This window comes from Thermobia domestica, chromosome 13, assembly GCF_964235325.1.
Source record: "Thermobia domestica chromosome 13, izTheDome1.hap1.1, whole genome shotgun sequence".
In the NCBI taxonomy this organism is placed as follows: domain Eukaryota; kingdom Metazoa; phylum Arthropoda; class Insecta; order Zygentoma; family Lepismatidae; genus Thermobia; species Thermobia domestica.
This window is the reverse complement of record NC_137466.1, coordinates 172,269,698-172,296,297: the sequence shown is the minus strand read 5'-3', so window position 1 is coordinate 172,296,297 and position 26,600 is coordinate 172,269,698. Positions and strand designations below refer to the sequence as shown.

Genomic DNA, 26,600 nt, shown 5'->3' with positions numbered 1-26,600 from the left:
TTTCCACTAATCCAGTTTACAAAACCAACTGATAGTTTTAGTAAGCGAGAGAGAGAGAGAAAAAAGAATTCACACCTTTATTTATTATACATGTTAATTAGATAGAAGCTAAACATTTGGCGCAGTTAAACAAGCTCACTTTGCATTAAGTAAATTTCTATTTAAATGATAATAAATTGTATTTTCGCCATAAACATCATAATATTTTCTTAATGATTTACTTTTTCCACTAAACAGGAATTTTATTTTTTCCCATTAAACAGAAAGTTATGAAGACTGAAAAATAATAATAATTTCATATCTTTTTTATTTAAATAAGTTTTATTTACTTTCATTATTGTAAATATGAGACAGACCTGAGTGAATTATTTACTTACTAATGTAAAAGACTAGTATACTTTCACAGCACATGCATAAATAAACAAGTTCTAATACACGTGATGGCTAATAAACGTCTGAGAAACTAAATACTGTAACTGAATAATGAGATTTATTTTTTTATAAAAGCATATTATCAGTCTATACATAGCAAACTGAATCCCCCTTGGATATAAATACATTCGTTAAGAGGATCCATCAGGGTGAAATTAAAATACAGTTAATTTTTCAGTAATTATGTGATATCTTCAAATAGATAAAAGATAATCGAAAAGTGGAACAAGAGCTCGCTAGACAATATTATTTTACATGAGATACCATTATCACGACTCACATCTATTTTCGATTTCCAGTCCGGCATTTATTTTCGCGTTTATAAATGGCTGCAAACGGAAAGCTACTAGGGGACTTGTGATAACGGTACCTCATGCAAAATAATATTGTCTAGCGAGCTCTTGTTCCACATTTCGATTATCTTTTATCTATTTGAAGATATCACATAATTACTGTAAAATTAACGGTATTTTAATTTCGCAGTGATTAGGACTCTTAAAATGCAATGTTAAACACAAATAGCTAATAGAGTTGTCAGCTTTTTGTATTTTAGGTCTTTATATTGCACCAAGGTTATGAAAGACATAACCTACCGGTATTATTAACATGGGCTCTGACACGACCGAAGCTTACATTCGGCGCAGTTGTTGGGTGCACAGACCATGATGTAGGATCAATTCCCATAGGGCATTTCTTACCACATTATCTGTATCTCGCCTACAAAAGAGATGGATTTAACGACCACGTCACTTGACCCTATTAGGTGGCTAATACAAAATATACGCAGTATAAAATAACTCCAATAACTTGCATTTTTCGTACTACTCTGTAGCTTCATATACGTACAGTGCGCTAACGGGAACAGTTTCAGGATACATGAACTGTTTCGGGATCTTCTATAATAGTATGTTGTGTCTTTTAAAAGCACGGCGTTACATGCGAGTAAGGAACTAATGCAAAATTACAAGATCATATTTTCACTTGAACAAATCTTAGGCATATTGGATTTAATTGACTTGAAATTCAGCATCTCCATGTTGAAGCCCCGAGGGTTCCTATATAAGACGTGGACCTATAGTTAGGGTGGAATCCCAATCATCGTACTATATTCAATGCTTTCTCACCGGGAATCGTATAGGGAACCACGTAATGGGCCCCCGAAGGAGGCAGGGTGTGGCCTTAGGATTTTTTAAATATAAATAAAAAAATACCAAACGTAATATAGAACCAGGGACATGAGCCCCCTATAATTTTTTTTCGGGCGCCCATGGACCACCTGTACCAAACGTTAGCCACTAGATCAGTAGGAAGGGTTACAGAGATGGAAGAAGGTAAAATAATTTGGCTTTCTTTGAATTTAAAACTTGGGATGTTAAAATTTTTACACCAAATTCACAAGCAACTCCACAGAGAATATGCAATTTATACGTACAGTATAAGTATACTATCTCCATGTATGATTCAACCAAGTTTCATCAAGACTTTGATTTGTTGATTCTCGTGCGTCGAAGATAGTATATCCAAATATTAGCTAACTTGATGCAGTTTATCTAACAATACGAATCACAACAGTGCAAACAGAAATACTTTCTACAAACTCTCTCATGCAAACAGTAAAATAAGTCCACTATATACTGTATATCCATTTATAACGCCACTATTTGGTAATGACTGTTCAATCTTATAGGTGCAATATATTGTATAGTAGTCTAAATGTAGTTGATTTAGTACTTAATTTCCACTCATAAATTCAGACTGTTTGCAGAAACAACACATCATCCCCCCCCCCCCCAAGAAAATGACGCAATGAAATTGAGTTTACTAACTGTGCAAAATAACATATTTGTTTATTTATTACTTTGCTTATTTAACTAGTAGTTTCAAATCGGCAAAATGCCTGCACAGTTTAGGACCAAAATGAAATTAAAAGCATATGTTTACTTTTAAAAATAAAAACACGTCTTCTAAACCAAGTTTAAAATGAAAAATTTAAATCCATAAACATGAAGCAAAATGGCTCCAATAATAACACGAAGTCGTTGCATACATGCAATGCGATTGCGCAGGTAGCGGCATCTATTAACGTGAAATTTATTATTATGATTAGCGTGACGCGCAGAATAAGGACTGACATGGACATTTGCTGCATATTATTAGAATTACACTAGATCTATACACGAATATGAGAAGTTTCAGGCCTACACGAAATGTGAACTCTTTTTTTACTTCAATTTTTGAATTTGAGGATTTATGTACCCCAAGTTCCAAAACACTGAAACCACCTATGATTATCAAATTACGACTTCCTTCTTTCTTTCTATTTAGCATTCTTTTTAAAGAAACAATTTAATAAAACCGTTCCATGGTAAAACTTTATCAAAAGGAAATTAAAGGATCATTAAAAAGTAATTAATTACGTAAACATATATTGCATAGAAAGTTCTTCAATGATCAGGCAATAACCTCTTGAAATTATGCAAATATATATAGATTAACAACACGAGGAGGGGAAAGTTGAAAAGAGAGGAAAGGAACCGACAATCTACTTGAGCAAACAAGAGAGAAAGTTAGGCATCTCTTGATAGTAATCAGTGATACGCACATCTGCTACTCACATACATGAGAACTAACCAATTAACATTACCAGAATTTCAATTAACAAAAACAAAAAAGTGATCAAAGAAAGAAATAGGGGTTTTCCGCCATGTAAAATAGACGCCACATTGTAATACCATATCACAATATATATATATATATATATATATATATATATATATATATATATATATAAGTAATAATCTTTTTAGTAATTCATATGAAAAAAAGTACAATTGAAAAGGAAGATAAAAAGTAAGAGAATTACTTTTGAGAAAATTAAATAATTTGACTCCATGGAACTAAGAAGACGCATACACTGTAACACTCTCTCCTTAATGCGTTCATTGTCGGACGTAAATTTCCGGAACGAAGTTCAGCTGAAATGGTGTTGCTCTCTTCCCTTTAACATGCGTTGCACAATTCAAATGAATGATTGTCCTGTCTCTTTAGACACTGGCAGTTGAATACTTATGCATGTTGTTCACGGTGATTATTACTTTGTCGATTTATATTTAGTTACTTTTTTTTTCATTCAATGGGTAATTAACAAACAAACTTTCTTCCTCGTGGAAGGAATCTTTAAATGCAACAGAGAATATAGTGAAAAGGTAATCAGTGCACAGAGAAACCCATACAAGTCTGACGCAAACAGCGCAAACGTGAGTTTGTAGATGTAAATTTGTATTCAGCAATTACGATGGATCATAGGTTGTTTTCTAAGTAGGTGAAGCTAGGTAACGTTAGCATTTCTGGGATATTTTGTACCAAGCTGTTGGGAGTGTAACACTCTAATGCTACAGCTTGTGAAAACTAATTTTACTGCATGTGGCATAGAGATAACCATTTCGCAGTTTGGGCTTACTCAGGTTTAGGCTCGCTACCCACAATAAGGCTCGCGCTAGCTTGATCTACCACTCACTTTCTTCATTGGAGATAGCCATCGTCCTAGAAATGCTCAATAGGGCTCGCAGTTTCTTTTCCTTGTTCTCACTAATTTCATTGAAGTTCTCGCTCAGTGATGGTGTCAGGGGGGGGGGCATATCTATTCAATCGTGCTCAATGTAGATTATCAATCGCTCGCGCTCGCTCGTACTGCAGGGCCTTGCTCGCTATTCACTAATAGCGTTCGTGCTCACACGAGCTTGCTCCCAACGTTGACTCCGAGAGCCATGCTCAGGAGTTTGGACATTTTTCCAAGATTAGCGGATGCATCTTCTGCACGTTAAGTTTTTTATTCCCATGCTCCTTAACACCTATCTGTCTTCCTCGGTACTATCTTGTTCACTTGTCGTCCTTTCTTCCACTTTTTTCTACTAATACCTTAATACTTTTCTCTTTTCAATATTCTACTCTTTGTTGTGCACAGTAACATGCGGATAAGTTAAGTTACTTGCACAGAACGTTGGTTCCCTTTTGCCTGTTTTTTCCGACTTTAAATATTCTTTTCAAATATCCAAAAAGACTCATCCTTTATTTCCCGATCTTTCAACTTTTCAGAATCTCAACTTCTTCTGCCCCTCCGGTGGGTGGGTTATTTGGATAATAATTGTTCGATTGTTTTATTTATTTATTTATTTATTAGTTTAACGTTCCACGATTATGCTCCGACGCTAAGGCAAAAAGTGATGATGCTAACGAACAAAATGTTGGAATGAAGAAAATAAGTAGAAACGGGAACATTGACAATGAATATCGGATTATTCAAAAAAAAAAAAAAAAAATTACAAACAATATTCGAATAAATTTAACAGTACAAGAACTTTCTAAATTATATCTAGATACTGGATCAACACCAAAAAGTACTCCGAAACTCAACCCAGAATCACGTACAGAAAATGAACGCGCGCTCAGATTACCAAGAACTCTTTTGCGGTAAAATCTGAATTTATTCACATATAACCTACAGATAGTTTTTTTTTTTTTTTGAATGATTGAACAAGTTTCAGATGCTTTACCACAATGTCCCCCGTCCCCCATTTACTATTGAATGCAAACCACGAAATATATTATTATTATTATTATTATTATTATTATTATTATTATTATTATTATTATTATTATTATTATTATTATTATTATTATTATTATTATTATTATTAAATTCTTCATGATTTTTAAATTCTAAAATTTCGCGACACACCTTAGCGGACACATCAGTTTGTCGCGATACATCGGTTGAGAGCCACTGTTCTAGACATTACAGCCACAACGGGCGATCAACGGAAAAGTAAACGATCATACTAATCAAAGTGATATATTCTAAGAATTAATTATGCCCACTAAACTGACAGTTAACTACTTTCATCAGTATTCTTATCAAACGAAAAATTAAACTCTTAAAATCATTAAACCTTCTGGAATTCACAATTAATATACCTGTTGTTTAGCTTGAAATACTATGTAGCCAATTAGGAAGAAGAAGGAGGATCCGTTCGCTTGTTAGCCTAACGATGTAAACAGCACGAAGGCATATTTTTGCCTATAATGTGATTTATTGTTCCTGCATAACACTGCTTAGGTGAGGGAAAAAAAAAAAAAAACAGTTGCACGTATTGAAAAGAACTGGACCCGAACAATAAGGTTTTTCTTTTAATTGCTTTCTCCACTTGCTAAAATAACCGTCCCATTTAACGCCCCATTGGAATGTACGTTGGTGTTTGTGGCACGAGTGAATGCTAATGAATGTGAAAGGATTTTTATTTCCAAAGAAGGACAACTTAAATTTTGATCGAAGGTCAGAAACATTAGTGACAGACATTTTTTTTTTATCTGCTGGGGACACTTTGTTAGTTACAACCGAGCGAAAGCGCTTAAATTTTGAGTTAAACTATTAAATTTGCTACTATAAGAAGTTTCTTTTTCAGCAGTTACGGCTAGTTTATGTAAAATATGGATATACAGTTTACAATTGAATCTGAGCCACGTGTAAATCATTAAGCAATAAAACATTATTATCTGCAATGTTATAATAGCTCGCCAACAGTAGCTCAGTTACTAGTGGTCAAGTGTTCTCCTTTGTTGCGAAAGGTCTTTGATTTGATCCTGCCAAATGGGCTCTGTGCTGGACAAACACCGTGTTCGTGGGTTTTTTCCGGGTTGTCCCGTTTACTCCCACTTTATTCATTCCATCATTACATTAATTTCTCATAATCACCGTCGCCTTTAGCCTTGCGAAGATCACAGGGATTTTTTACCCCCTGGAAATCTGTACTTCCCTTGTCGGTTTCTGGCAACTTCAAAGGAAAAGTCAGAAGTCACATTAAAAATGCATATTATTGAATGTGATCTCTCAGTTGCTAATTAATAAGAGCTGAAACCCATCCTATGGACACAGAAAATGAAAGACCCTTTTCTACTGTTTGGCAATTAAAAAAAAAAAAAAGAGGAACTATTGTGTAGAAAGCGAAATAAAATGTAATATACCTGAATATCGAACCAGCGTAACTTCATTTCTGAATGTTTGGTAACTCTCTACCTTTGAAGCAATCCCAATTGTAAAATCCTGACGACTTAGAAGTTTTGCAGAGCCATCTCTTACAAATATCTAATCCTAAAATTTCTTCGTCTATTGATCGGACAATGTCTTCATTCTATTCAAGTGTGAACAGTGGAAATCATCGTATACGTCAGCTCAGTTGAGTTAGGCGAATCTCCTAGATCATTAAAATTGTTAGTATTCATAACATCAGGTTCAAAAATGATTTCGATATACCATTACATGTTCCGACATGTTATTAGTTCATCTTAATCCGCTTTCTAATTACAAGGACAGCATCTAATGTAACTTAGACAATAGTTCCAGACGTTTAGATTACGTACAAATTGTCCTTTATTTTGAATGAATGTCTCATTCGTTGATAACTGGAATCTCCTATCCACCCTCCGCTCTCCTGGAGGATCTGATAAAAGCCCAAAGTTTAAAATTTGGTTCAAGGTATGTTGGATGGTATGACCTCTACGCAAGTGAACATATGTAGTGACGGGCGACTAGAAGAAGAGGCATGCAAAAATAACTTTTTCGACATGCAGAGAGTATGCAACGTGTACGGTATTTTCGTTGAAATCTCGAATTCGATATTTATCTTTTTCATAATAACCATATGTTTTTCTCACAGTGACGTCACTGAGGGGTCATGGTATTTAAAATGGTGGGTGAAGAGGAGGAAATAGAGGATGCAGGTTCCAAATTCAAAGACCGTTTCTTGGTAGTTCTTTTCGTTGCCTGCATGCAAGGAATCTATATAATATAAAACTGAAAGTGCGTATGCTTGTAACTTAACTCTTGAACCACCCGACCGATCTCGATCAAATTTCAACATAGCTGAAGTTCGGGCCTGGGATCGTTTTTATCATTTCACTTTGAAGGTGCAACTTGGGGGGGAAGGGATATATATATATATATATATATATATATATATATATATATATATATATATATATAAATGGTTGAAAATGATTGATATTAGTGTCGAATCCATAGTTTTTGGGCTTGCTGAGATGAATAGTGACATCTTAGATACCGTTTAAATCCAAATTCAGACCTGCAACTTAAGGAAGGAGAAAATATAGAAATATATAAAAATGATCGAAAATGACCGCTATTAGTGTCGAATCCATAGTTTCGAGGTCGCTGAGATGAACAGTGACACTTCCGATGCCGTTTAAATCCAAATTCATCCCCGTAACGGGGGATGGTGACATGTAAAAATAATTGAAAATGACCGATAGGCCTATTAGTGTCGAATTCATAGTGTTTGCAGTCCCTAAGTTGATTGGTGACAATTTTAGTGCATTTTATGTTCAAAATGAAAAATATTCTCCCCGTGCGAAGAAGGGTATTCTCCTAGTTACATATTTAAAAGAAAGCATCGGGACAATCTGACGAATAAGAAAATAAGTGTTTTTCCTTATATAGTCATTATTTAAAAAATCCAATTTCACGCTAGATAAATAAGGTAGTTTCTAGAGGAACAGTAAATTAAGAATCGTTACCGCTTACGTTAATTATATTTTTATTTTACCAAAATTTTCCACAAAATAATATAGCTTGATATAACATGAAAGCGAAAACATTACATAGTGCATAAAGAAAGTTGTATCACACCCACTGTTACGCCCGATTCACGCGGTGAAAGTAACGAAAGTACAAAAAAATCAATATGAAATGAGACTAATTAAAAGAAAAAACGAAATGTAAATAAAAATAGTGACTGACGACAAATATATATATATATATCAACAAATGTTTACATGACAAACATATCTCTTCCTCTCATTCTACCTCACCTAGCTATACACAAAAGCATACACATTATCTATATAGTATGTGTATCTTCACAGATCACTTTTCAGTCGAGTCATGCAAAATGACACTACTTGAATGGAAAGAAGCTTTCTATCGTTTATTTGCGATCTTGAACTCACATTTTAACATTGACATGTTCATTTAGTTTATAACTGTCATCTCTAACTGTCCGATGTATGACGTAGAAGACCATTTTTACAATTAGAGAAGTAGAAAAGAGAAACATAATTAGGAAAAGAGAGAAGGAAACAAAGATAGGAGAATGAAATAAACGACTGTTGGCAGTGTACGTGTTGTGCATTTACGACTATCTGTACATCTAACGACTACGCTATCAATTCTTCTTTGTCTGTCGCTCCTTTATCTCTCCTTGTGTTTTCTGACGAGGAGTATAAAATTGTGATGTTACAGAATATTTATTCGTTACTTAAGCCAAATGCAGGGTATCCTGACAGGAAGTGGCAATGCTTTCGGAAATGGTAATATAGGTGATTCTAAGCAAAGAAGTTCATATGAACATGGGTCCGATTTTGAATGATAACAGATATAAAAAGAAATAAAAATTGCCGCCACCTAGATTAATGTACTTTATGTATTGGAAGTAAATAATTTATTAAAATAGGTAGGAGCTATGTAATATCTAGTACATAAACCATCACGTTCCCTGACAATTACTGAATAGTAGTTTCTAGATTCTAACCTGTTAAAATGATTGTCAATTAGGAATGTTTCATAATGAGTTCGTAAGTTTCTCAACAGGTGGCAGCACACGCGACAATAACTTAGCGAAGCGTTACATTTACACTGTTTTAAGAGTGTGTACCTGGAACAACAGCACATTTGTGAGTTGCTGTTATCTGGGTTGTTTCCGAAGAATTTCATACACAATTACCGTAAAATACCCTACATACACGAATGAGGAGTATCCCAACATGGAGTTTGTGTTTCCGGGTTTTGTAATGGAAGTGCTCACGCAGCTGTTGAAGAATAGGATTCTGTTTCCATTATATAGGATACCAAATAAGGCAGTATTTACTAATACGTTTCTTGTATTGAGAGAACGTGGAACAGCTCCCAGTGCTAAAGTGACTTCCAAACATGAAACCAGACGATCTGTTGAAAAACAGGAAATAATTGCTCTGGTGCAACTAAGTCCTACCACAAGTACAAGATGAATGGCAACATGTCTGGACATTCCACGCACACCTATTTGGCGGACACTACATGCAGACAACTTATATAGATTTCACCACCAACCAGTGTGGCGCTTATATCTTGCTGATTAAGCTTTCTGTCTTATTTTTTCATTGGTTTCTATACCACGCAGTACAAGTGCCATACATTTAATTCATTGATGACTCGGCCTTCACTCATACCGGTGTGAATAATAACCGTAATAGACAGACTTGGCCCGAAAAAACCCTAACGCAACCTTTGTCACAGGATACCGAAACATATTTTGTTTTGTTCAATTGTTAGTTATTCCAACAATTATTCAAACATTGGTTAGTTATTTTAGTAATACTTCAAATATTTGTTAGTTATTCTAGTAATTATCCAATCAATTCTTAGTTATTATTCAAACAATTGTTAGTTATTAAAGTAATTATTAGTTAGTTATTGTTAGTTATTATTCAGATTATTAGTTATTCGAGTAATTATTTGAACAATTATTTATTATTCTATAACAATTCTTTATTTTTATAAACATGTGGTGCCGCATGGTTGGCGATATTCTTCTTGGATCTTTTATCCTTCATGGATGCATGAATGCACATTGGTACCTTCTTCAGTTACAAAATGATTTGACGAACCAGTTAGACAATGTTCCTTTTCACACAACATGGAAACTCATCTTACAATATGAGGAGCACCGGTTCACGCCAGTTGGTTGATCACTGAACATCTGAATGCTACTTATCTTAATCGATGGATTGGTCGTGGCAATCTGGTTACTTGGCCAACTCGTCCTCCTGACTTCACCATTCTTGATTTCTGTTCATGGGGCAGGTAGAACAGACGGTTTACTAGGAAAGGTTGAATACAAGGAATGAACTGCAAGTTTGCATTTTAAACGCTGTTCAATTATCTAACCCGCGAACATAATCAGGAGCTTCATAGTGCAAATGTTCTCTGAAGCGGTCAGAAGTCAATTTGATGTTGGAAATGGTAGTTTTGAGAATCTGCTATATGGATTTTCCGCACTTTACAATTGTTCATGCTAGTATTGACCAGCACGTGTTAACATTGTATTTTTCACCATTAATTACTTACCTAATTACTTTATTGTTATGTACTAATTACTGTACATCACAAAAAAAATGCAATAACAATTAGCACCAGTGTGTCCCTTCTAGTACTTACTTACACAAATACTCTTACGTTACTAATTTTGTTTATGTTTCTCTACTTTATTTTAATATCTGTTCATATCGCAGTTATCGTTCAAGATCGGATTCATGTTTATATGAACATTTTTATTAGGTCCATCCATACTACAAATTCTAGTCTTGCTATTTCCTCCTGGGGTTCCCTGCATAGTATCCGATTATAGTTCTCGTATAATTTAATATTCTCTTCTGTCGGTGTAAAATGATACTGTTGTCTATTTTACACTATCTGTCAGTGGTGAAATGTCAATGAAGACAAAGTGAACATTACTGCTACAAAAGTCCTACGAATATTGTTATTAAACTAAATATTTAAACAGTATTCGTTGTTATTTAAGTCATATTTAAATGATTATTCGAACAATGTTAGTTACTCGAGTAATTATTTAAACAACTGTTAGTTATTCAAGTAATTATCCGAAGAACTGTTAGTTATTCGAGTAATTTTTCAAAGAATTTTTAATTATTCCAGTAATTTTCAAATAATCGTTGGTTTTCAAGTAATTATTCAAACAAATTGTTAGTTATTAGAGCAATCATTCAAGCAATTGTTAATTATTCAAGTAATTCTTAATTATTAGAGTAATTATTCAAATAATTGTTAGTTATACTGATAATTACTTAAAACAATTGTTAGTTATTCTAGTAATTATTATTTTAATTTAATTCTTAGTTATTCAAGTAATTATTGAAACAAATTGGTAGTTATTCCAGTAACTATTCTAACAATTTTGAGTTATTCGAGTAACTTTTCGAAGAATTGTTAGTTATTACAGTAATTGTAAAATCATTTCTCAGTTATTGCAATAATTATTCAAATAATTGTTAGTTATTCGAATAATTATTCAATTATTAGTTATTCCAACAATTATTCAAACATTGGTTAGTTATTTTAGTAATACTTCAAATATTTGTTAGTTATTCTAGTAATTATCCAATTAATTCTTAGTTATTATTCAAACAATTGTTAGTTATTAAAGTAATTATTCAAACGAATTATTAGTTATTCGAGTAATTATTTGAACAATTATTTATTATTCTATAACCATTCTTTATTTCATATTTTTCTAAATATAGTTAGCTATTTACGTAGTTATTAAAAATTCAGACAAGTGTTCATTATTCTATAATTATTATTTATTTGCGTAATCATCAGAACAATTATTTGTTATTACGTAATTAGAACAATTATTTATTACATAATAATTCGTTATTTTATATTTTATAACAATTATTCGCTATTCGTATAGTTAATAGAACAATTATACATTGTTTAGTATTTCAAACTCTATCAAAGATCAATTTTTTCTCTAAGAACTCTCATATCCAATCGAAACATTTCTCTATCGAAGTGTCGCTTCTCGCTCTCATTCATGATCTTATCCAACTTAAATTCTACTTAAAGTTACGTATATTCCTTTCAATCTTATTTTCTTGTGAACTATCTCGCTTACAACGTCATCATAGTTAATATCACATCCTCTTTATAAACGGTGTCCCATAAGGGTCGGCGTTATCACCACTTATTTATCATTTCTTTGTTGACAATTTTCTGCGACTACTAACAAATGTTCATCTGTTTTAGTATGTTGATAGTATAGATCTTTTCCTCGCTATTACAAATCTATACAATGGATCACTCCAAGAAGCAATCAATTCATACACTACCTGCTTTAAGTGGAATACCACAATCAACAAACCGAAAATCACGCCATAGTTTTCACATCTAAATGCAAACGTTCCAAAGCGCGCAGAAATCCCTCACTTCTATCAAATCAACGTAGTATAATCGTCGTTATCTCTCTAAAAGTTGACAACCACCTGAACCTTAAAACTGCACATTGTTCTTTTCAATATCTATAGAGCGTTTCTTAGACCAGTATTAACATATAATGTTCCTGCCTAATTTCCATTCTAGTTTTTTTTTATTTATTGTTTTTTACAAAAATAAACTTCAAAGAATATTAAGTATAGCTTTTTAAATTACACTTCACAGTGTACATAACCCTATAAGCTTCCTATATTATGTTATATCCTTTCTTATTATGAAGCATCATCTCGAGGCCCTGAGAACAAAATTCGTTAATACATATATACATCATCATAGGCTCTATCTGACACCTTGTGTTATCTTATTCTCTTTCTGGTTTGTCCACACTACTAATATTTTCCTTTACATATTCTATTCAAACTACTTTATTATATGCTACACCTTGATTTTAATTTTTAAAACAAATCGTTTGGATACCTCATATATTTCCAACAGTTATTTTCGACAGTTACTTCCTTCTTAAATAAGGTATAGCTCTTTAATAGGCTCCTAGTTTTTCGCTCTGGTCTAGTGGCTATCATGTATGTCTTACGTGCACGTGGCCCCTGATAATATTTCTGATGGGAGAGCATTAAAATAATTTGAACGTATTACGGTGGTTCGAATTTAACCTTTAAACCGCACTTCCACGTCTCATATAACCTCGGTGCTCAAAAGGGGCGCTAAACATGAGTAAACAAACAAATAAATAAACAAACAAACAAACAAATGGTTCCTACTTTTCGGGTTAACAAATAAAAGAACTCCGTTGACATAATTTCATAAATACTACTGTATATTTCATACAGTAACTTTATAGTTCTTCCAAATAATAAGTTTAATCATATCGCTATCTGCATATAATACAGTTTTCTATTTCTATCTGCTCAATAACTTACATTATCCTAATATGTTTATCAAAAATCTTATACGCATTACTTACCTTAAGACCAAATCCTTTCTAATCTGTTACACTTACAATTACTTAACAACATATTAAAACAGAAAACAAATTGATTCAAAATGTGCGTGTAGTTATTTGTCTATATTCAAAACAAGTGAATTTTTCTAATGTTCAGATGGTATATGTGCTGGTCTTACTCATTTAATATTGAAATATTGTTTCCATTAGTATGGGTATCCAGAAAGTAGAGTCTGTTTTTGAAAATGCGAGTAAGTACATACTAATTTCTATTTCTTAGCCATAATCGCAGTTGGATTTTGTAAAAAGAGAAAACATTGTCTCCGTTGATTTAATTGCTACAATAACTTCAGGGTTGTACGGAAGAAAGTTTTGGTGAATAAACATGAACAGAAAATGAGAACAATTGTTCATAATACTCTAAGGTTTATGTTTGCTATTTTCTTTCTTTTGTGGGTTTAATTGACTTTATCATGCCGTAATGAAACTTAATATTATTGTATAGTGAATTTGAGCATAAAATAAAAGATTATTAATTAATTACGAATTTTGGTTCCTGGTACTTTTATAACGCACTAAGAAACGATTTCATGGGCACCTGTACTCCAGGAGTTAGTACAGGTGATAAGTGACCTAGGTATATATCAAAATTTTACAATAAAATGTTTCCAAATTGTTTCTGGATTATGCTTCAAAACACACAGGAAATACATTGAGTCCACGTAATGAGTACTAAAATCGCATATCTTTCGAAAATAAAATGAAAGTATATGTACACACTGAAATAATTTCAAGAAATTTACTAACATTCTAGGATTTTCACAGACACATTTCTGGATACCCATAATAATATATCTAGATATTTTTTTCATTTGTTACTACGGTTACGACAGGCCATTTTACACAATGTCGAGTTTTAACAATCAAAATTAAATCAATTGATGTCAACAAATACAAATTTCTAATAAGACTAAACTGGAAACTTCTATAGATTCCTATTGTGCAGATGTATACTTATGAAAAACACACTTAGAATTTCTTCCTATAAAAGTGGACATTAAAAATACTTCAAGTTGCTCTGCTTTCAATATATCATGGGCACCCACCTGTACGACAATTCGTTAAAAAATAAGCTAAAGTAATTCATAATACACCATACATACTATACATACTATAATGATTCATAGTATTATATTTATACTAAACGGTCAATAATGATAACTTATTTACTTATTTCATAAGGAGAAAGAATCGTGTGTACATTATACGAGTATGTATCTTGCCTATGATTACTGTTATAATTTAAGATAAAAATGAATCAAGATCTAAATATACGAGGGAACTTAAGGATGTATTATTGAAAAGACGTATTCTTCAAAATGTTGATCAAGCTATTACAACTGAAACATGTAACTAAGCGCAAGAGACAAGAGAACTTAGATAATCTCGTCTCGAAAATATGTGGTGAAAGTGATGCCTAGAAAAATCTATCTGTTTCTATTGGATGCCTCTAAAATGCCTCGTCTCGAATCTCCTCATGAAAATTCTTTTTATTCCTGTCTCATGTACAGTTCTAGAGACATGATTAAAAGTAGGTTTCAGCCCATTTACCTAACTCTTAGTGATATTCCTAAGTCAGTAAATATTACTGTGAAATATTGAAAATAAATTAATTTTGTTCCTAAGATTTTATATAAGTAGCCCATGTCTTATGTTTGATTCTACGTAGCGAACCACCACACATGAAAGAAATAAGCAGTAAATATTTGATGATATTTGTTCAAATATTATCTAAAATTAAATATTTCGTCCTAATTGAAACACCTATTCCTAGATTTAGAAGCAACGAGAGAGAAAAACAAGGCAGGGAAAGAGATTACTGCTTTAACACAAGATATCGTTAATTCTGCTTTCTTTGAAGGGTGAAATAGACATTCATCAGTCTTTGTTTCCTTCTATCTTTGACGATTCTCTCATTGTTTCTCGTTTTCCCACTTAATTCACCCCATTGCACCAATACGTTCTTTGGAAACTGCTCGTCTTTATTTGTATACTTCTTTACTTAAGACAGTTAATAGGATCAATAAGTTACTAAGTCATGATTATGATATCCTGTTTATTTTTCCTGTGATTAAGAAGATGTATAAATGTGGGGGGGAGGGGGGACACTTTGAGAAATAGGATTACGGATATCACGTGTAGTTTGTAATAAGAAAGTAAATTATGAATTCATTTCACAATTATTCATATTCTCACGTACTACAATGCAACGATTCATCATACACGGCAACGATAACGTTTATGTATATTTAGTTTCAGAGCAACTAGGACAATAGTCCGGTACCTTATGATAACAGATCTTGTAGTCAGACTTGTTTAAACTTGTTTTATCTATGCTGTTAAAGATATAATAAGTGAGGGAGCCATAAGTGATTGAACTGTATTTTTAATTTCTGCAAAATGAATGATAAGTATTAAAGAAATACAAAGTTTAAAAAGTAACAAAAATAGTTTAATTTATTGAAATTACTATCGTGATAAGTTTTGGTGATTAATAAACTAATTTTAATCGAACTGAGACCGCAATATTTAATTATATATGTATGTTACAACACTAACTTCTGATATTAAAGAAAAACAAACCAAATTCTTCGCAAGAGCATAACAAATATGCAACTAATTCAACAAAACTGTTCTACTTTAATGTGAAACAATGTACAGTAAATGTTTCTTGGAATTTATGTTTAGTTTTCTTTGCGATTAATATTCGGTTGCAATCTTTTAATAACATAAGGCACTACTAAGGAATATTTTCTGAGTAAAATCTAGTGAATTGTGCCCGCATTTGCAATTGTTTGTAGAAAGCGAAGTGTTGAATACTCCAAAGATTCTCTTTTTTCTACGAGTTAGGGTTAATCAATGAATATAGTATAAAATGCTTGTCCTCACCACAGGAATACTCAAGGATAACACTGAAAATCCTGGTCATATTCTTTATTTACGCTTCTCTATAACGCATTTAAGTCCTCACCTCACGATCCTCTGACAAGAAAGGCACACGTACATTTAGATACTACCATCCTTTTCCGTTTATTTCAGCTGTTATTTTTTTCCTTTCATTTTGATGAAGAATCAAATTACAAAAATATGCAGGAAAAATTGCTCTTGACAAGGAAATTAAATTAAGATAGCTCAGAAAACATTTTTCTTATATCAGAGGCATGGGTTCAAGCAACGACCATCCAGAGTACTTAAATCCTAGATATTCACGTTAGAGGTAATTAAATCCTTAAATCCTCTATTTTATATCATCCTTAGAGGATCTGCCCATGCGTATCTTCATCATATGAACTCTATGAAGCCAAAAAACAACCGAGCATCATCTGAGTCGGAACGTCTGATTGGCGATTCTCGTTTCTGCCATGATTGTTGGCTCGAAACATTGCGATCTTAGTGGCGCGGATTGGGCAGAGTAGATGTGGCGAAGCAATTTCATTTTGACAATTCTCAAATTATCCCACAAAGTTTAAATGTACCAATGTCTTGGACACCTAATCCCATCATAGGTCAATAACAGATCACGTGACCATACTCATATTTGACAATGATTTACCCAAAGAAAGAGATACTACCCAATTCTAAGAACAATTATTAATTTAACAATAAGAAACGTAGCGTTAATTTCAATCACAATATTATGATAGTGCAAAATTTTGAAAGCCAATCTATGTTGCAGGCTAATAGTAATTGAAATCAAGCTAATACTAATCGTAATAGAGTTAGTTATGTACCTGTTCTCAACATCAATATCAGAGAAGAAGGTTAAGTTACAACAAATTCTGACCACTATGGTGCAGAGAAAACATAATAAGGATACAACTGTCTCTGATCCTACATTATTCAATGTTTGCTAACTGCACAGAGAACTCATGTCAAAGAATATTTCTTACAAACAAGTATGCGCTATTTTGGACAACACTTTCTACCTACATCATTAATTATACCCAGCCACTGGCGTATTTAAGGGGTAGTTTCCTGGGTCAAGCCTCCCCGAAATTTTATTTTATATATGAAAGTAAAATATCTTCAAGAATTTTTACATTTTCAGGAATAAAGTTAGCAAATCCCCCCCCTTCACTCCCCACGAAACAAAATCGTAAATAGGCCACTGTCCCCAGCAATAAGTAATACCTACGATATACATTATACAAAGAATGGGATCAAATGTACAGGTTTCACTGCATTTCATCGTATCACATTGTTTGACTTTCAAGAAGCAGTAGATTGCTCCTGTGGTATATATACGTATATACAAAGAGTGAATCATCCACAAATCGATGCTATTATATTCGTACACTACAAGATATTGATTGTTAGGCGTGAAAAAGAAACGTTTTGTCGCATTTTTTTTTCGATCCTGCATAGAGAAAGGAAATAACATGAAGTAAAAAATTTTTGAAAAATCAGAAATAGGTCCTATCATTGTTCAGTGTATAAGTCACTTCGTCGAGTAATCGGAATCTTTGTCATCACATATTGTTGTTGCCTAACGAATAGAACAAATAGTAACACTATGATGAAATGTCCAGAGAATATGGGAGATGCACTAACGGAAGTACCTGAGGAAGTTTTGACTGATAACATTGAAAAACTGCTTCTTCACCCCGTCATATGACAGTGTGTAACGAAAATATTCGTTCGTTATATATAAAGTGAAATGAATATAATATAGTTATCATATTCTACGTTTATTCTGAAAGAATACCGAAATGCTGTGTAACTTTCAATTCTCTTTAAACTTAAATTTAAAAAGTAAAAGGTTGTAGGATATAAAGAGAAACAATTAAATAAAAAGTCTAGCAAAGGAGCTTGGTGAAAAATTAGCATTACAAATTTAATTTGTTTTAGTTTTATCTACACTGTAACAATTCCGCGTCCTGTAAAAGCGTGAATAATTTCAACTTCGTCATACAGTTGAGTGTTTGCCTTTTAGATGGCTGTTTGACTTATAGTTTGGCGATTAGTCTGGCTACGAATAATTATTTGCTGTATTCTTGAGTTATTGTGTTTTATGGCTGTCTGTTACATTATAGTTGAATGTTTGCCTTATGGCTTGTTGTTTGATGTATAGTTATACAAAGTACTTAACACGGATTAGACGGCTAAGCACTAAACCATGTGTTTATATACAGGGTGGTTGGTACTCCACCGACAAACTTTGGGAGACGATTTGTTATACGAAATGAAAGAAAAAAGTTCTAATAAACATGAGCCGAAAAATGCCTCCTTTCAGAGTTATGATCCATTGAAAATTCGAAAAATCATTTTTCAAAACTCCCTAACTTAGAAACTATAGGACCTATCCCAAGCGGTTTAAGGAATTACACAGGAACTAGTATGTTCTCTATCTAAATATCCATGTTTTACCATCTTCCGTTATCGGTAAAAGGAACTGTGAAAAGGAAGTTGAAGTATAGAGATACTCCTTTAAGTACTAATGGTGTGTTCGTTTCGCTGGTACCGGTGAATACTGAAACATGGATATTTAGGTGGAGCGTATACCAGTTCCTGAGTAATTCCTTAAACCGCTTGGGATAGGCCCTATAGTTTCTAAGCCAGGATGTTTTGAAACGCGATATTTCGAATTTTCGGTAGTTCATAACTCTGAAAGGAGACGTTTTTCGACCCATGTTTATTAGAACTCTTTTCTTGCATTTCGTATAAGGAACCACATCCAAAAGTTTTTCGGTGGAGTTACCTACCACCCTGTATATATATGATAGCTTATTTTGGGAAAGTGTCTAGTTGACATCGGAATCACCGAACAAAATTGTAGTCTTGGTACACCAAACGTCCAAAAATGAACATATTGCGAAACCTGCTCTATTATGCTTCTTCGTTTGTTTATTTCCCCAATAAAATATTTGTGATAGTTGTTAAAGTAGAAAACTTTCCAGACAAGGATCATAGAGAAAAGGTAGATTCAGAGTGACTAATACTAGAGCTACCTACAAAAAAGGTGTACTCTATTTCAATTTTTTTCTTTTGGTAGTATCTATACCAGGGCTGGACTAAGGAGGTACAGGGCCCATTTGAGAGCAATGCAGCAGGACCCCACGTTTACAACCTACTTATACACACACATTATGTATATATAGAATAGAATATTTATCTTGATTCGTTCATGTAACTTTCAAACTAATACATAAAAAACACTAAAATTTGTACCATGCAAATTTCAACGGTGGAACATTGCTTGACATACTCTACGATATCGTCAAGTTAACAGTAAATCGTTGGTTACCAACCCAAAATAGAGTTGTATTTTCTCCAAATGGCAAAATGTCAGGTTATTACACATTTCAAGTCTGCATCTTAAGCAAAAACGTATAATATCACATTTATTACTCAGTGTTGCAAACTAAGAACGCTGCAGTATTACAAACATCCAAATTTTGAAGTTCTCCACACCATTCTACTTACAGATTTCTATTAAGTCCTGATTTTCCTTTAAGCTTCCGAGCTTTCGACTCTCCCCTGGAGTCTTGGTCACGTTGGTTAAAAACAGGAAGAAACAAGAATAGAAACATCAAGGAATAAAAATGGAACGGACTTATCAAGGGAAGAACTGTGTTGTGCTGAAACACTTTGTCAAGTACGGCAGCGATTAACGAATGAAGATAATACAAACTTATTCGTTCTCCTTATTCTTCATCCACTGATCGCTGCCGTACTTGAAAACGTGTTTCCGCACAACACAGCTCTTCTCTTGGTAAGTCCGTTACATTTTTATTCCTTAATGGTTCTGTTCTTTTTCATCCTGTTTTTAAGCTCCGTGACCAAGACTCCAGGGGAGAGTCGAAAGCTTGGAAGCTTAAAGGAAAATCAGGAGTTACAGATATATTTAAGTAGAATGATAGTTAGAATTCCTGAGCGTGGTTTTGCATTCCCTACACCAGTAATAACGCAACTCGGATGAACGGGACATTGCACATCCACAGTATTTTAGTGTTCAATATGATCGCGATATGGCGGATTTTGATTGAATAAGAACAGGGTTACAAGGGATTAAAATTTTGACATTTTTCGAAAGGCCTTATTTCGAAAAACTGCTTAAATAAGTACTTCATCCAATCGCATAGATAGTTTTCAATAGATGTATAGATCATAATACTGTTTACAGCAATTTGATATCTGAAACCATTTGTAGAAATGGTGAACACTGGTTAAAATTATGTAATCGTAACAACTTGTAATTACACTTACCAAAAGTGTTGTTGTAATGTTATAGAAACAAAGTAAACCAACAATTATCTTTAAAAGTTCCCACAAATATGTCATTTTAAGCAATACAGCAATCGTTACCATTTTCTTCATATCTCCGAAGATATCAATTGCTGTAAACGGTATTATGATCTGTATTTCTATTGAAAACCATCTACATCTAAAAGTTAAATGCCGTACAAGATTCTATGCTACTTGTACGGCATATGTCATATGACGACCGTGGTATTGTACTTTGGATGTGCATTGGGCCTCATCCGCATCACTTGTTACTAGTGTCACAGGAGCCTCCAAATTAGGGTTTCATTGATGCAGCGTCCTTAGTTTGCAATACTGAACAACAAATATGGTATAAGTTTTGTTCAACATGTAGATTTGAAATATGTAATAATCTTACGTAGTGACATTTGAAAAACTATAACTTTATATTGCATTGCTAACAATCTTAATCTACTCGTAGTTGTATTGCGGAGTGTGTTAAACAATGTTTCCTGTTAATATTTGTATGGTATAAATTTCAGACTTTGTATCTATTAGTTTAAAAGTTATGAGGAATATCAAGATAAAAGGTACAACATTGTGTATATAGATAGCATTCAAAGTGTATGCTTAAAAATACATAGCAGTTAATAAACCAAATAGTTGCACTTTAGATTTTAATAGAAAATTGTAAACATGTAAATCTACAAGTAGCTAACAATATTTGTGCATCACTTCTGAAAAGTATCGTCTCAATACATTTCTTTCAATACTGTGAAATTGTTTATTTAAATATATATATATATGTTCAAAAAAATGAAAATTTTAGTTGCCTCTTTTGAGCTTCTGAAAATCACTTAACACTCATAAAATATAAATGAGTTATTTTATTATTCCTTTTTATTTTGAGAAAGTTATAACTCCTGCTAATTTAGATTCAATGTACAAAATTACCAAACTGTTCAAACGTTCTTGCTTAATTGATGATCTCAAGTAAGTTTTGATCAGACTTAAAAAAAGGATAAAAATTTCCTTTCTTCAGATGCCACAGTGACTGGGATTGTTAGGAAAACCGTATATTGCAATGTGCTTTTGAGTGTGTTTGACAAGCCGATAATAGATTATACTCTAGCGCAGGGCCTGATTGAAAGCAATCGCTCCAATCGACTTAAGTCTGGCTCTGATCTATACTTTTTGTGTATCCCAATGTTTGATTATATACCGGTATATTGGGCATCTTAAGAAAGGGTATCCCAGTCACTGTGGCATCTTAAGGAAGCATTTTTTTCCCCTTTTTATAATCTGATCAAAACTTAGTTGATCAGATATATATCCTGCATGAGACAAGGGGATGACTATGTATGCTCACACACCTATTGGAATTCTGCATTGGAACCTGCAAATTACATTTTTAATAAAGGAAATTCTTTTTCGGCTCTATGACCTATTATCATTTTTATTTTAATAGTTTATATGTACTATTATTTTAATATTATCCTGTCTTTTTGCTTTGGCCAAAACTGTTAAACACGTCTAAAGTGGAGAAACAAAATCTCAACCTTTACGTCGAGTATTCTTCAATATAAATTTTAGGTAATCGTGGTATTAAAATAATAATAATGATAATAATAATTTTACAGTTCATTTTATTTTAGTAAACTATTCTCCCTTAATTTTTCACGCCTCTCAAGGGGAGTCTAAAAGTTTTGGAAGCACTGGTCTATTGAATCTGTTAAAAAATTACAACACGAGATACCGTGGCTCATCTATAATTATCGAAACGGGAGCACTCATTTAAAAAAAAAAAAAAAAAAAAAAAATTGAAGGCATCTCCTATATCTATTGTTCAGCTGTGATTTTACATCTTTTGAAATACAGAGATTCAGTTTTTGACGCAATTAAATTTTTTACTGATTGTCCAGCTCTATTATTCATGACCACTTTGGAAAGAAGATAATCAGAAATATTCAGGTTATTGTTTGATAATTATTTCACGCTCTTATTATTTTCCATGGATATGAATGATTTTCAAAAGTCGTTTATCCCGTTAGGAAACTTCTTTGAATAACGAATATATCTAGCTGCACTGACCCTAGCGCAAGATTTTGAACTTTTCTCAGTTTTGATTCTCTTTCATGTTCCAACTTGATTTTGTTATAATTTTTCAGTTCAATGTCTTTATTCTATTCTCTACCCACACATTACCTTTCAATTCACTATTTAACTGTAATTCTTATTAATTTTAATTATAATTTATTAATTATCTTTCCAATTAATCGAAATTTCGATATTTGGCATTGCAGCTGATTTGTTACAGCTTTATGACATGACTATAGTATACCATTTCTTATGGTCAGTAAAAGTAGATGCTATTAGATTTCAAAATAACAGCTGGCAGAGTAGATTGAAATACTAGTTATTGGACAGAAATTGCCAAAAAGTTGGTACGCAAGTTGGCAACAATAATTTGGCCACCCACATCTTTTTGGAAAGTTCTGCAGTCTTATTTACAGTCGGAACTAAATCAAAAAAACGTTGATTTTCTTTTGTCAATTGAGATCCTTATTCAGATCCCGGAATTAAATCAAACAAACGTGGATTTTCATGGCCAACTGAGATCCTTATTTAGATCATGAAACTAAATCAAACAAACGTGGATTTTTTTTTTTTTTTTTTTTTTTTTTTTTTTTTTTTACTTTGGTCAACTGAGATCCTTATTCAGCTCCCAGAACAAAATCAAACAAACGTGGATTTTCTTTGACCAATTGAGATCCTTATTCAGATTCCGGAACTAAATCAAACAAACGTGGATTTTCGTTGGCCAATTGAGATCCTTATTCAGATCATGGAACTAAATCAAACAAACGTGGATTTTTTTTTTTGGGTCAACTGAGATCATTATTCAGATCCCAGAACAAAATCAAACAAACGTGGATTTTCTTTGACCAATTGAGATCCTTATTCAGACTCCGGAACTAAATCAAACAAACCTGGATTTTCTTTGGCTAATGGAGATATTTATTTAGATCCAAAGTATTGGAAATTTTCTATGTACGATTGTCATAATCTCACCTTTTATAACAGGGTGAGTAACCAATGACTTTTGAACAATATTGTACGATGCAGATCAAATGAGGAGAACATTCGATAAATATACACCTAACTCTATCAGAAATATCTGGTTTAGTGGATTGAAAAAATACAGAATTATAATTGAGAACAAATTCATTACTAGCAGAACCAATGATGTATATAAAAGGTTAATAAAATAGAAAGATGAGTACCAATAACTTGAATAGGGAAAGATGTTTTAAGAATAGTGATATGTAGGTTGTTTTAGATATCAATCGTTGTTTTTCTTAATTTAAAGTTGAAATAACGCTCTAAGTGTCGTACAATTCAATTTAAAACTAAAATATTAGAATGGATGTATACATCAGTTCAATTCTGAGCTTAAAACTAGCTACTTTTGAGACATTCAAAAGTAGATTGTAAACAGAAAACCAAAAGTGTTATGTTTTACACTTTATTTCTGAGAAAACTATATTTATCATGCATAATAGGTGTAAACATGACGTTAAAACCGAGAAATTTAAGATGTTATGAGTTGTCAAAATGAATAGTTCTTACCTGAGACACTGGAAATGGACCTCTGGTGTCCAAGTTGTTTCTTCTGCAGCAGTTCAGAAGGTTTGAGAGTAGGTTCCTCCACTGCTTGTGATATATTGTCATTGTTTCTGTCGCCATCAGTATCTTCCGCCGTGCGTGATGAGATATCAGTTAGTTCTTTGTCTTGTGGTGCAGAGGATGGGGAAGGACTTGGAGTGCTTCGAGAATCATCATCTTCAGGTGGGGGAGGGGGTGGAGGGGGAGGCGATGTTTCACAAGGTTGTGATACCGCTCGCTTCAAGGCTCTGCAATTAAAAATAAAACACATTTACATAGAGTTAACGTTCTCAAAACATGCACTAATCATAATCATAGCTGAAGATATTGAATGACTAATTGAATATTCCCATTGTCTTTGAACTTGAAAATGAACTTGATAAATGAACATATATTAATGAAAGGAGGAAACAACCGATTTAAACTTATTTTTACACACCACAATCCTCTGTAGGATTGTCCAAGCGTAATAGTTAGTGTGTAGTACAAGTCATGTAGTCTGAATGGAGAGCATTGACTGCAGGAGTAAGTGAGTATTTGGCTGTTCTGGGAAGTGAACTGGGTGGCGTAGTGGTTAACGCATCGTCACGGTATGCCGGAGACCTCGGGTTTAAGTCCCGGTCCAGTCAAATCACTTTTCCATTCTTTGTAAGTTATTGATAAATGAACGTTTAGTAATTCGTATGGATCCAAACCCAGTGTGGTCCTCGAAAATTTTACGCATGGTATTGGTATTACACATATAAACACTAGAAGTAATGACATCCTGAATTTTGTCAGGGTTCATATTGAAATTATGGTATTTATTTCCCTGACTTTCCTGAAATTTCCATGACTAAGTAAAAAAAAAAAAAAAAAAAAAAAAAAAAATACCGTGACCCGCGACACAGCAAACACTAATTTATGATTGAGTTCATAAATAAAAATTTCTTAATCGACCTCCACCATCCCCTAGCTGTCCAACATTTGCCTTTTCATTTTTTTAAATACAGTATAAGATTACTTCCTTACCGTAAATATTTATATTGTAACTCAAACATACAATATAATATTAGTAAGTATTTGGAATACAGAAAACCCTAGTACCAACTATTAATTATATAATAACGATAATTTTAATATTCTTGCACTTTGAATATACTTATAAACAAGTAAATATATATCATAATTTGACCTAACTCTTTGATTATTTACACTCAACAAACTATCATTTTTTCCTGTTACATTTGAATTTTTTATTTAAGTTTTGAATTTTTAATTTAATGTTTTCTTTTTCTGTCAAAGATTGAAGTTTTAACACCTTTCGGCGCTCCTCAAGTTTCTTTAATTCTAAGGATAAATTTTCTTTTTTCAACCCTTTTCTTATCATCTTCTTGAATCCGTTTTGATTCCTTCATGTGTTGTTTAAATCTTTTGTGGACAGCTAAAAAAAATCCTTAACTCTTCTGTGATATATAAAGGGTTTCCTCACTTTCGTCACATTTTAAAGCATTTCCCTAACATTCACTGACTCGTTTTAATTTCCCTGACCTTCCCTGACTTTTAAGGTTAGTGTTAACTCTGTTTATAATTTCATTCTATAAATATTCCATCTCTATATCGGTCATCTTTATTTGCTACACAGATTCGTTTCATGAAGTCGTTAACATGACAAATTCTGCATCGCTTAGTACATTCCTCTTTGGAAAACGAACGCTTCTTGCAGTAATATTAATTATGCTTTTGTTTTCTTGCATCATACTTGGAAAAGAAAAATGTGAACAATATATGTTAATTTTTTCACTAGTATCATGACGTGTAACGTTGTTGGTTGGAGAAGAAATGTAGATGTTCAGAACATCCTCCTTAGTATCCCCCAGATATACGACCAGTTTTGTGAAGTAAAAGTTCTTTGAGTCATCCATAAAACAATGTCCTAACGAACACAGTTACGAATAGGCGATCTTCCAAAAGGAAAAAAAAAAAAACTGCTCAAATACATGTATCGATATCACATTTAATGTAACTACAAATCCCAACAAAATTTTCCAAGAGATTGGTCTGTGATTCAGTCAGCTGTTAATGTAAAGTCTCAAAAAAATATTTCTAACGGGTGTTCCATCGGAAGTAATCCCGATAACGTTAATTTGTTGTTGTAAATACGAGTATTTTCACGGATTTAATTTACATTTCTGGGAATTTGTGAATCAATTAGTTGATTAGAAACTTACACTC

General features: G+C 32.9%; 1 protein-coding gene across 5 annotated transcripts in view; it reads right to left on the bottom strand.

Annotated features, from left to right (window-relative positions):
- Positions 1-26,600, bottom strand: part of f (espin protein forked) — a 490,027-nt gene that overhangs the window by 77,828 nt on the left and 385,599 nt on the right. For all 5 annotated transcript variants that reach the window (XM_081736896.1, XM_081736897.1, XM_081736899.1 and 2 more), the window contains one exon: positions 24,351-24,634. In XM_081736896.1, coding sequence (XP_081593022.1) covers positions 24,351-24,634 — 284 coding nt within the window. The remainder of the gene's footprint in view (positions 1-24,350; positions 24,635-26,600) is intronic.